General features: G+C 34.7%; 1 protein-coding gene across 1 annotated transcript in view; it reads right to left on the reverse strand.

Moving 5' to 3' along the window:
- The window catches only part of LOC106462124 (ATP-dependent RNA helicase DDX54-like), a 41,778-nt gene that overhangs the window by 6,921 nt on the left and 21,611 nt on the right, over positions 1 to 13,246 (reverse strand). The window contains exons 9-11 of the mRNA XM_022389267.1: positions 8,130 to 8,264; positions 7,846 to 7,931; positions 603 to 818 (exon numbers count right to left, since the gene is read on the reverse strand). Of these exons, the coding sequence (XP_022244975.1) occupies positions 603 to 818; positions 7,846 to 7,931; positions 8,130 to 8,264 (437 nt within the window). The remainder of the gene's footprint in view (positions 1 to 602; positions 819 to 7,845; positions 7,932 to 8,129; positions 8,265 to 13,246) is intronic.

Consider the following 13,246-nt stretch of genomic DNA (forward strand, 5'->3'; position numbering starts at 1 on the left):
TATAACTCTATGCGAATGACGAAAATTACTGTTCTATTGTGATTGATGGCAATCAGTTTTATCTGTGAGTCAGAAAATGGCAAATGAGCTGCTCCTGCCACAGTTAATTGGTTAATATTTTATTAGGTATTGCTATTTAGTATTCTAGTGATATAAAACCTACAAGAGAAGATATCTAGTTATATTAATATTATATTATATATTGTTATTTAGTATTCTAGCAATATTATACCTTTAATTTTTCTCTAACAGATACAATATTTAGTTACATTCATCTGTAATTACAGTATTTGCAACTTAGTACTTTAGCAAGATAAATCCTTTAATAGCTCGGCAACAGAGATAAAATATTTTATTTATTAATCATTGACTATATATTCATACTATAACATTCTTGCAGAATAGTCTTATCTGGTCTACCACAGAGAATGTTGTTTAGTTACATTAGTATATTGTCATTTAGTATTTTAGCAAAATTAAACCTTTAACTGTGTCAGAATAATTATTTAACTTTTCAAATGATAATTATTTCTTCTAGTTTGAACAAGATCCATAAATCCAAATAAACAGTTGTACAATTAATAATTTTATTTCCAACCCACAACTTCATCTACATTAATAATAAACACATATCTGACAGACTTACTGTTCTCTAGTAACAGCAACAATATTAACTTTTTCTGACCTTGAAAGAGTGGATGAATTCCAATAGCAGAACTCATAAGCTGCTTCATCCTCTTCACCGATTCAGCTGCAGGTGCTGCTCGAGATTTTACATACTGTTTGTAAGCATTTTTACAAACATTTACGAGATTAGTCTGAAAGAGACAGAAGTGGATGTATGTAAATACTACACTGTTGTGTAACAGGCTTTTAATTGGATTTCAGCATCCATGAGGATATAATTGAACTGTATGACATCAAATTTTCCGTAGTACAAATATTGGATATAAGTACATGAGAATGGTAATCGTAGATATAAAAATATGTTTTAATTCTATTTTGCTCCTAAAAGATGATACACAACTATCACTATTACATTTATAGAGAATCCTCTCTTGAATATCCCAATGAAGCAGGGAAGACTGTCTCTTCTTGGAAAACAAAAAGCAAGGCTGATGAAGGAATTTTTGGAAAATTGGCAATGTGGAAGTGATGCATCTCACAATGCCAGTGACAATCTTGTTGAGAAGGAGTGTAGTATCCCTGTTAGATTTTGCAGGAGTAAGTACAAGTAATGACTAAGTGGCAAGTAGCTTCCAAAGGGCCAGTGGCAACCTTGCTTATACTGACAGCAGTGTCCCAGTCATATTTTACATATGTAGAAAAAAATAATGACTAAGGAAGTATGCATCTTGAACAGGCCAGTAGCAAATTTGTTAACACTGACTGTAGCATCTCAGTTGGATTTCAATGGGAATAGGAACAAATGATGAGTGTGGAGGTTGGGGTGGAACTCCAATACTTACAACCCTAGTGTCTACACATTAACAAAGAGAAATTATACCACAAAGAGTGTAAACAATCTATACAAGTTGTTGTTAGAAGGGCCCAGCAGAGAACTACAGCTATGTTTTGTAATTGTCAGAATTTAGGGGAACTAAGAAAGACAAAACATAAAAATGATGAAGGTAGTGGAAAATACAGCTATGTTTCCTAGATGTCTGCATTTAGGAAGGTTACAGAAGCAGTAGATGTCACAGAAGGAATGTTGTAATAAGCTGAACAAACTGCTACAATTACCAATACATTTAAGAAGTCTCCAGCCTTGGAGACAAAAAAACATGAACAACTTGAACCTGAGAAGTTTTTAAAGGAGTAGAAACATTCATAAACAAACTAAGATAAGTGCACAAGAAAAACAAACAAGAGAAATTAAAATTCTTGGGTATAAGAAACTATAGAAACAACAATACTGAAAAAATAATTAAGAAAGTCAATGAAATAGGGAAGGGTTCAAACTTCAGATGAGAAAGATGGAGAATGAATATTTTTAACACATACACAGAAAGGAGTTTAAAAAGGTCTGGGACTAAAATCTCAGATGGGAAATATGTTCAGGGGTTCAAACTAAGGACAGTTTATGAAAGGAATGACCCAAACCTCAATGCATAGATATAAAAGACAGACAGGACTAAAAGCAATCTCAACCATTATTGTAAAACTCCGACAAAACAAACTTTTGGCTAGTTTCTATCACACTTCGGAACATCCAAACATTATGAAATGTAGCTGCATTCAGTGAAACACATATTAACCCCTTCCTTGTCAGGCTGGAAATGAGCTAAAGGAAGTCAGTTTTCTATATTTTGCTTTTTTGATAGCCTATAGGTATATATCAATGAAACAAAACTTATTTTATGATCTGTTATTATATTTATGCCCAAGATATATTTGATAAATAAATGTTACATATCTGGATTTATATGTTATATATATATATAACACACATTAAAGAATAGGAATGCTTTTCTCTAGTGTTGACAGTACATAAATCAGAATAAACCTGACAGAGATCAGCACAAACAGCATTCCCACTGCCATCTAACGAGCACTGATTGTAATATATGATAATATGCAAATAAATTTCAGCAAATAATTAAGGATGTAGCAAGAAATGGTTTGTCTGAATTAACTCACATAAATATTTTTTGAAACATGGATGGTGCCCAAGCTATGTCAGGCAAATCAAGGAAGGGGTTAAAACAGACCTCTATCTCATATGGAAAATGGACTGAAGTCTAGAAAGTCTTCATAACTATAAAACAAAGTGAAATTTGAATCTCCATAAAACAGAATAAAACATGTTTTTAATTTTTGTAAGAGGAAAGAAGAAAAGTACTATAAGAACTACATTGCAGCAGCTGGTTCAACTGTAGTCTAAACCACAGCTGTTTGTGGTACAGTAACATAATCCACCATTCCTGGTTTGTACCTTTTCAAGCAGCCTAAATAGTAGTGGTTGTTAAATCACCTTGGTTGAGTCCTCTGAATGTTATACTCATCATACTTAAACAATTTGTGAAGAAATTCTAATTTAAAGTAATATATAGACGACCCTACTCAATCTGTAAACTTTTTCAGCCAGATATTTCTGGAAACCAAAATTTAAATAATGATCAAAAACATCACCACACAGGTAAAAACAGACAATTTCAGTCTCAGTCACCAAGAAAATGGGTGTTTAAAGCAAATCTTAAATATTATCAAGACAGGGAGAATATGTCCTGAAAGTAATTACAGCAATTTCTGTACTACTGACATCACTAAATTAAGCAATTACATAATGAACTGTTTCAGAAAGGAATACCCTGTGATATCTGAACAATTACACAAGAAAAGTACTTTAGGTTCTCATGAAGTGAATTTACTACAAATCATAAGAAAAAAACAAAAACATTTTGACTAACTACATATCTCAGACCCACAACTGACACTAAATCTATCATATCAGTCATCTTAACAAATGTTCAAACTCATGAGTAAAATCACTGCTACTTTGTACAAGATAAATCAAAAACAAAATACAGCCAGTCGATTTGCCCACTATGTTTTTCATTGTTTAAATAAAAATGACACCTCTAAGACAAATGAGAAAAACTACACGTCAATTACAAAATCTCTTGTGTATTACAAAACTGAGGTAACCTACAGCAGAAATAAAGGACAAAGCTTTACACATGGCCAAAAATTACAAAATATACTGCAAAAACTTGTTACATTATATTAAACTGAATCAACCACCAGAAAAGTCTAGAAAATTAATAAGTATGAGATTAAACAGATATTCACTTTGCATGCAAAACAAAAAACTCTCTTAAAAGTGAAACTTGGTAGAGGTGAAAGAAAGCTACTACAGCTATCTACCACTATCCTTAATGTTGAACCATCAACAGTCAAAACAGCCAGTCAGCAGCACCCTACCACTAATGGATTGACTGTCACTCTTATAATGTACCCATAGCTTAAAGTGCATGGATTATTTTGTGGTATCCTATGGATTAAAACCATGGTCACCATCTTTGAAATCCACAGCTCTGCTCATAGACAAGCCACTCCATTGAAAAGAATAAACAGTAATTAAATGTTTAAAGATTCTTATATGAAAATGTTAAAAAGCACTAAAATGAAAGACATATTTAAACAAATCAGCTGAATTGGATATTAAAAGAGAAAAAAATAAGTGTTTAAGAAAGGAAAACTCAATGGTTAAAAGAAAAGGCTAGAAAATGCCGAAAAATTATCAGGGAACGAAGTTTGTTGAAATTAAGACAAGCATTGTTGTTGACAGTGTAAAATGCAATGCTGACCATGCATAGGCCAGGTTACACATAGTACCACATGATACAGTTAATTGGACTGCAAGAACTGGAACAGCAGATGTGTGCACAACATAGGAGGAGGGGGGGGTAGTTCCATGAGAAATATCTAAATGCAATATCATCAAATAGGTAACTCATCTCCACTACCCATGCTTAGCCTCCTTGGTATTAAACTTTACAAACACTAAATCACTAAACTCACTGACTACATCATAGTTCGGTAACATCTTAAGGACTTCTCAGATCAACATCATTTTAAATTTATTTAACAACTAGCTGGCGTACCCATCCCCTGAATGGAAGTTATTTAAATTAATGATCAATGAAAGGTTATGTTAGGACATTAAAAACTGCTTCCCTTATAAAAATGTAAAAATGCCCATAAATACTACAAAGCACAAAATGTGAAACCTCAAATTTCCATGTAGCTCCATGGCGGCCCAACAAACCTTCAGGCCAAATTTATTGAAGATCCATCCACAGGAGATTAGGTAGTGGTAAAAAACACCCATAAAAACTACAAACTGAGAATTTGTATTTATCACTCCATGTACTCAATGAACCTACATACCAAATTTGGTGAAGATCTATCCACACTCTATGAAGTAGTTACATGGACAGACAACAGTCACTACTATTGTATTTATATAGTATTTAGCTAGTATTTTTGTTTCTACAAAAAATCATAGTCTAACATTAAAACAAGACATTTATACACAAATAAAAAATTAATCAACAAATATCTATATTACAGAACACAATATTTTCTACGAATATACAATGAAACAATTTTTTAAAAATGTTATATACTACTATACAACAATATCATACCACTGTAGTATCATAAGATAAATTTACTTCCCAAAATAGTAAAAAGGTAGGTCCTCTATAAAACAGGCTTGGTAAGAAAAATTGTGAAGTAATACTGAGTTCTGCTAAAACTAACCGAGTCTGTGCTATGAATGGCATTGAGTTAAGTCTGTGGACTATTAAAGCCAGAAACCAGGTTTCAATACCTGTGATGGGCACAGCACAGATAGCCCATTATTTAGCTTTGTGCTTAACTACAAACAAAACAAAGTCTGTGGTACAAAATAAATGTACTGGACATAAAGTGTCATGCACATTGAAAAGAATTTTTATTAACCCTTTTGATATGGGTAGGTCAAACTGCTTTTTTGTTGACCTTTCAGAGCTACGTTCAAAATTTAATCAAACTACTTTATTATCAATGTCAACAAATAAATATGACATCAAACATTGATAACAAATCAAATTTTAATATTACATAAGTTTTAATTTCTTATTTTTAAACAAAAGGAAATACTTGAATAAATTCTCAATCTCCCCTTGTCCGTGTAATGTAACATTTGTTCTCTCCAACTTGTTCATTTTCTGTTTTTCACCCATATATGATGTCCTGAGATCAAGGTATGGGAATTACTAAAGCATAATCTGATTTTTATAGCTTTCAATCTCCTTTGTTTATAGATATATAAACCAGTAAGTCAGATCTACTTGCCATGCCCTTCTTTAACAAATTGCCAATAATTCTCTCTGGTGTTTGCTATTATATTATTTATAACCAATAGAAAGACAGTTTTAATTTACTGAATGATGTATAATACTATTTTGTTCTCAGAAGATATTTTTAGTTATTTCACCTACAGATTGAAAATTGTTATTGCTAAGTTCAGATTGAGCAGCTAAGGAAATTATTTGAAGGCACTTATACATTACAGAAATAGAAGAAAAAAACAAAAACTTCATTTATTCACGACCATGGTTTTGCCAGTAAAGACATAATCATGTACAGGTAGCAACAGTTTCAAGTATCAAGTTATGCTTTAATTAAAAAGCCAGGCAGTTATAACAGTTATGACATTGCTTTGAGCACGTTATTTTTTTGTGCTCGTAAGGGCATACTTGAAATAAATGAAATTTATTTAACATACTAATACCATCATTTCAAAAAATATGCTGAAGTTTTGACAGTATGCCAACAGCAAAAAAAAAAGTGGCCAAGTGTACTACATTTTCGTTTTTTATGTATATTTTTTCATTTATTGTTAAAAAAGCCCCTAAAATGTTAAAAATTAGAAACTCATTGGGTTAGATAAGGTCAATTAATGAAAAAAGAGAAAAATTTCTCCACAAAGTATGCTTGTGACTAGCTCGTATGTTACATCATTCAATATCATAACTTGAGCTATGCATTCGCCATGTGATTTACAATTTGTATTGCAAGGTTATTAGTAAGACACAGGGTTCTTAGAGGAATAAAATTAAATAAAAACAGATGTAAACTGTTGTCAGCATTAAACTGTTTACGATAAGTAATTGTACTTTTCTGTTACAATCTGTAATCATTATAAAAAAGGGTGTAATTCAGATTTATTTCATATTTTTTGTGGTGATTACAAGGTCAGTCAAATCAACCGTGTGCATATATTGTTAGAGTAGAGAAAATAATAGATGAGGTATAAAGCGTCTGATATTCATTTAGTAGGTCTAAGAGGTTATGCAAATGAAATTTGAAAACTGAATTTTTTATCTTAACATGAAAATCCTTTTGCACTTACACTAGTCAGAATCTGAGAGACACTCTGACTCCATATATTCAGAGACAAATCTTTGGTAAAAATACTTAATAAAAAATCTGATTTTTTTATGTGCAAATGACTTTTAGTTTTTACTAAAAAGCTTGTCAAATTTTGTAATGATGCATTGACTACATTAAAAGTTATAGTGTAGACACTTTCATGGTTATCTGGTGGTTACAGAGTGGTTGCAAGGTCTGTCAAAAATACCAAGCTTGTGTCGAAAGAGTTAATTTCACAAACACAATGTGGTGCTTACATTGGATACAGTTGTCTTTAGTGGAATTGCAAATTGATCAGGTTGACTCTACTCTCTTTAGATTTATTTACAAACTGTCTGATTCACTCAAGATGATACTCCAAACTGTTTAAAACTCAAATTACTCAGCTGAATCATTAGAATCAGAGTTACCTCAAGGAACTATCACTATTCATGCAGCTGGTTCTTGTCATTCAAACACAGGGGAAGTTGTACTCTTGAGATACCACCTGACCTACCAGTGAATGACATAGCTGTCTATATTCTTGCACAAAGTGCAGCAGTACAGCCATTCATCCATGAGCAGTACAAGTGTGATCTAAATAGAATGACAGAGGAGAAAAGGCAGCTAGAACAAAATCAACATAACATCTGTTTTGATCACGTTATGCAAAAATTGCACATATTCAGAATAATTTTGAAAAATTTTACACTGAAGTAAAAGTGTGTATCATATTGTTTTTTTTTGTTTTAAAAATCATTTAGAAATTATTTTTTTAAGGATTTCACTTTGTACAGAAAAAATAATTCTATATATATTCGATAAATCAAAGTACAACTTTAAAAACACTAAATGACAAAAAATAATTAAATCCATGAATCATGATTACCTTGATGAAGATACATGATTAACATACAAGTAAAGTTTGCTTCTAAAACTCACCAAGTCTATGGAGCTATCATGACATCTTTTCAACAAATCTGTTTCTTCGTCAATAATTTCCTGAGGTACAGATCCATAAATTCCATCTACAGAAAAAGTAGTATGTATTGAATTTTGTAGCTAAAACAATTTTTTAAAATTGTAAAAACTGCAGGCTTAGTGGCAATAGTATAATCTTCCTGCAAGTTTCATAAAGTGTAATGTAACTATTAATTACAGGTCTGCGTTTAATTTTACAATTTGTAGTCATTTATTGATTAAATTAGAAAACTAATGACACATACCAGTTTCTTTAGGATAGTTTTTGGCTAGCTTCAAACATCTTCCTAAGAAAAGATGAAGGTCAAGAAGATAAGGAGCTTCTTCAGGTGTGATTATTGAGTAAGCTGTACCACTGCGACATGCCCGAGCCACTCGGCCTAGTGAAGATAAAATTAATATAACAAATGGGAAAAAGTAAGTCAAGCTGAAAGTTCTGGAATTACTTGGAATGGAAATAGATGGTGTTAGAGTACAATTTGTAACACAGAATATCTTATTCAGTTAAACAAAATTTACAAAGCCTATAATGTAATGAACTATATCTGACAGATTTTAGTACAACTACAAAACCAGCTGAACATATGAAGCATGCCTGATCTCCGATTGTTTGGGCCTTGATTTTATAGTCAGTAACATAATTAATGTAGTCTTCTTTCATTGATGCTATGGTTCACCAGTTCTTCTAAATAATGAACAGGTTAATTAAAGTTAAAGAAAATAATAATTGATAATATATAAAGTATTGAAATAAATAAATAATATACTTTTTTTTTTAAGTAATAATCCTTACCCTAATTCTGATGTGTTGTCACATACATAAAATTCAGGAAAAAATTACACTTATCCCATTTTAACAGCTGTTGTCAAGCAATTTGCTAATATAAATAGTGTCTGAACTACTATGTTTGCCATATCCCATCTGGCCTGAAGAGCTTTGCTGTTAGGTTATAATTCTTGTCAGCACTGGATACAACAAATATGGTGTGGTTGCACTATTATCATACACTCCTTTTTAGTTAGGACCGGCATGGCCAGGTGGTTAGGGTGCTCAATTCGTTAATCTGCGGGTCGCAAGTTCGAATCTCCATCCTACCAAACATGCTCGTCCTTTCAGCTGTGGGGGCATTATAACCTGATGGTCAATCCCACTATTCAATGGTAAAAGAGTAGCCCAAGAGTTGGCGGTGGGTGGTGATGACTAGAGCTGTCTTCCCTCTAGTCTTTCACTGCTAAATTAGGGATGGCTAGTGCAGATAGCCCTGGTGTAGCTTTGTGTCAAATTCATAACAATCCAATTCAATCTTCTTTATTTTCACTCAGATGATCTTATTAATAATTCTAAATACTTATACTACATCATATTACTCTCAATGCAGGCCACAAGCAGTGAGCCAAACAGACAACTTTTCTGAACTTTTTAAACAGTATTCAAATGGTACCTAGCTCATACAAACAGTCTTGAACAGGAAATAAAACTTAATTACAGAAGCAGTTGATAAAGGTTCAGACATAGTAATGATTAAGATGAGAAAAAGTATACCAGTGATGATATGGTTGAAACAACAGAGATATCTTTTACAGCACAGTTATTGTAAACAGTAGTAAACAATCAGAGAAATGATTTAATCTTAAATGTAAGCTTAGCTATTTATATCAGAAAAATAAGATGAATTTACAAAAAAAATAATGTATATACACCTACCTATTGTAATTAACCACGCCTACAGCAGTGATTGGCTCTCAAGGCAATTAGTCTTGACAGAACGTGAAATTTACACTGTCGAGGAATACTGATCAATATTTATGGCGGGAACTGGCATTCTTTCACAGGTGATGAATGGGGTTTGGGGCTAAATTGGCCTGGCGCTTGGCAGCGTTAGACAGGTGGCATTCTTATAAAGGTTAAATAACATACAAATTGAGTTGGGACTTACGAAAACTGGCGCTGTTGTGGAGGTAAAGCAGTTAACAGGTTAGACTGTATATATACACTTGCTCCCATGGCAGAGAAAGGGGGAGAATCATTTAGTAACACAACATAACCAAACTGCAGTTTGCTTCAGCTTCAAATAAGTACAGCTAACTGACACCAGATAAATTCAGTAAGTCTAAAAATATGACATTTCCCACCCAAACACTTAAAGTCCAGATAAGTTAAAAAAAAAAGTTACTTCGACATTTTCTTAATATTAATTCAAATATACAGTGGCCCAAAAGTAGGTATACAGTTGCATGTGTACTTTTTCTTCTGGGGAATGCTCGAGGACAAAGTGTATAGTAGGAAATCGTGAAATGCTGAGGAAATGAAAGGGTACATCACAGATGCATTTACAAAACTTGATGGACAGACAGACTTGTGTCAGAAAGTTTGCAGAAGTGTGGCAGGCAGACTCCAGGATTGTGTGAACAGTGACAGGTTTCAATCTGAACACCTGTGAAATGAACTTTCCCATAATTCCATGTCATGTGTAAAGTGCTGTTAAATAAATTATCAATTGTATAATTTAATTTTGGACCACCCTGTATATTTACAGTAGATAACCCCAGTACTCTTGAAAGTTATAACTTTCCTATACTGAAAATATATTTCTGATAGGTGCTTACCTCCTTTTACAGATATTGTTATTCTCATTCAGTGCTGCCCTTTTTATGCAAACATTTTTTTGCATGCCACAAGCCTGGAGCTCCCATATACCACACTCAATGTGGTTCAACTGCATCTCACATGTAAATCCTCATGCAAAATCCCTCCACCAATAGGAGTAAGACACCCCCTCCTGACACATGTGGCTCCCTCTATTTGATTCTACTGAACTATCACTTCAAGTTTTGGCAGAAAATGGAATCAGTTTTCAGTGGGAAGTAAGTACCTATCAGAAATACATTTTCAGTATAGGAAAAATGATAATTTCTGATACAGTACTTTACCTCCTCCTACAGATATAGCTAGAATCCCACATTGAATAGATGGAGGGACCGGTGCGAGGGAAAGAATGAAGCATCTAAAGAACACCTGAAAAAGGGAGATCCTCGCAGTAGAGGATCCTTTGTGGGAGACCTCACCACTTCTATACCAGGTATATTCTACACCCAGTGTGGAAAGAGTTGTTGCAAACATGGGTGAAAAATGGGAGGAGAACATCCAAAAGGGAGAGAACAATGTTTCGATAGGAATCCAAACCACTGATATCTCAATATCTTGGAAGACAATAATGTGGGTGAGAGTAAAAAGAATGTGGCCCAAGGTGTAGAGAGGCTAGGGCACAATGGCCCGTACATAGCAAGTCAACTGCATCCAAAACCCAGCCACTGGGAACCAACATCCATGTAGGGGTAGGAAAGAGAATGATAGTGGCAGCAAGTCAACTGCAATCCAAAACCCAGCCATCTGATGGGGGATAAATCTGTTCAGAAATGGGGTGTCAGATTGAAGGACACCTAGTTATCTACACTAGCAGAACATCACTGTCCTACTCTCAACTGAATGGATTCAATATTGTTTGCATCATATATATTGATCACATTCAGGAGGATGCCTCAATGGTCCACCACCTCAGCAGCTTGGAATTGGAAAATGATAAGAACTCCCATACTCCACTGAAAGAAAAAAAGGAGGGGAGAAAGTGCAGTGGAGAGTCCAGAGGAACATCAACACCGGAGACAGTACAACGGGTGACCACGAAAACCCTATTTTGAAAAGCAGACCACTTCTGATCTATTCAGTCTAAGGAATGGCAGGGATGGGTAGCTATCCCTTTCTGCTTTACCCATGAAGTCCATGGTTAAGTATAGTCCAGAAAGGGCATATTAATGAAGCAAATATACTGTGAGGAAAACCTACGAGCAATCTTATAATTGTTAATTCATCATGGTTTTACATTGTGGATTTGACTAGTCTGAGTATCCCTGGACAGGCACCATTCTTCACAGAGTGGGATCTGTAAAGAAAAAAAGGGACATACCCCTGAAAAATATAAGTTACCCAGTCACAGTCTTGCCAAAGTCTGAAGAATGGAACAGGTGGAAGATGATAACCCAAGGAGGAAGAAACTGCTATCTGATGCAGATAGTGAGAGATGAATGTATGTAGTGTGGTCCACATGCTCGACTGAAGAATTTCTTCTAATGGACAATGAAGATGAGATGCCAGGGAAAAGGTAGTGCTAAAATCTGGTGAGAAGACACCTGGAACAAATTACAGAAAGATGGAGACAAGGAAGAATAAGCCAACTGATTTAAAAGCCAAACCCAATTGGTAAGGGTAGAAGGAGAAAGGTCTCAATCAGAGGATAGTTGCCACAGAATGGGCACCACAGAAGGAAGCCGTTCAAGCAACATAACAATGAAGAGCACGTATGGGACATAGTAGTCTATCCAGATCAGACCATGAATATAGGTGGGAAATGGAAGGAAAGATAATTGTCGAGAAGGAGGAATGATCCTTGGGAGCCACCAAAGTTTTGGGAAGGAAAGATCAATCTGGATAAAGGAGAACATATGTGGAATAAAGCAGGGTGAATGAGAGGATACACATAAAGGTATTTGTTGGTCCAATCCTGGCTGAACAAGTCGACAGCCAGTGCAATTGGATGAGGAAACAGAGACCAAAATAGATGTAACTTGGTATTGAGGAATGTAGCAAATACATCCAGGTGAGGGGTACCCCACCAAAGGCATAGCCACTAGAAAATGTGAAGAATGAAAGACCACTCCATCAGATATATTTTGTCCAGTCAGAAAAGATAATCCACGACAAGGTTGAATACACCCAGAACATGACATGCAAGGAGACAAATACCAAAAATATGGGCCCAAAAAAGGAGATCCAAGGTTCGACCACAAAGGAAATGAGAACTGGTGCTGCCTTGCTGATTGATATAGGCTACCACCATAGAATTGTCAGAATGAATCATGACCAAACGATTCCAGGCAAGATGAAGAAAATGATCCAAAGCACAATGCACAGCCAGCAGCTCCAGAATGTTGACATGGTAAAGCCTTCCAGCTGGAGACCACTGACCTGAAGCTTCCTACTGATTGACCCATGCCCCCCAGCTGTGGAGGGAAGCATCGGTGAAGATATGCAAATCTAGACGAGGGGGAAGAAGCGGAATACCTGCCAACATGTGGACCTTGTCCAATCATCAATGCAAATTGTTGACAAGGGAAAGAGGAAGGGAAATAAGATCATCCAAGGGTTCCTGTGCAAAGTTCAATTGGTCATACAAAGTGCACTGAAAAGACCTCATGTGCACTCAACCCCAGGTGATAAGGGTTTCCCTAGCAGATCACAGCCTCAAAAGTGATAGCATTTCACGAGAAATAATAGAGAAAGCAGTAAAGTTGTGGAAAACTGAAA

The sequence above is a fragment of the Limulus polyphemus genome, unplaced genomic scaffold (assembly GCF_000517525.1).
Source record: "Limulus polyphemus unplaced genomic scaffold, Limulus_polyphemus-2.1.2 Scaffold1099, whole genome shotgun sequence".
Classification (NCBI taxonomy): Eukaryota; Metazoa; Arthropoda; class Merostomata; order Xiphosura; family Limulidae; genus Limulus; species Limulus polyphemus.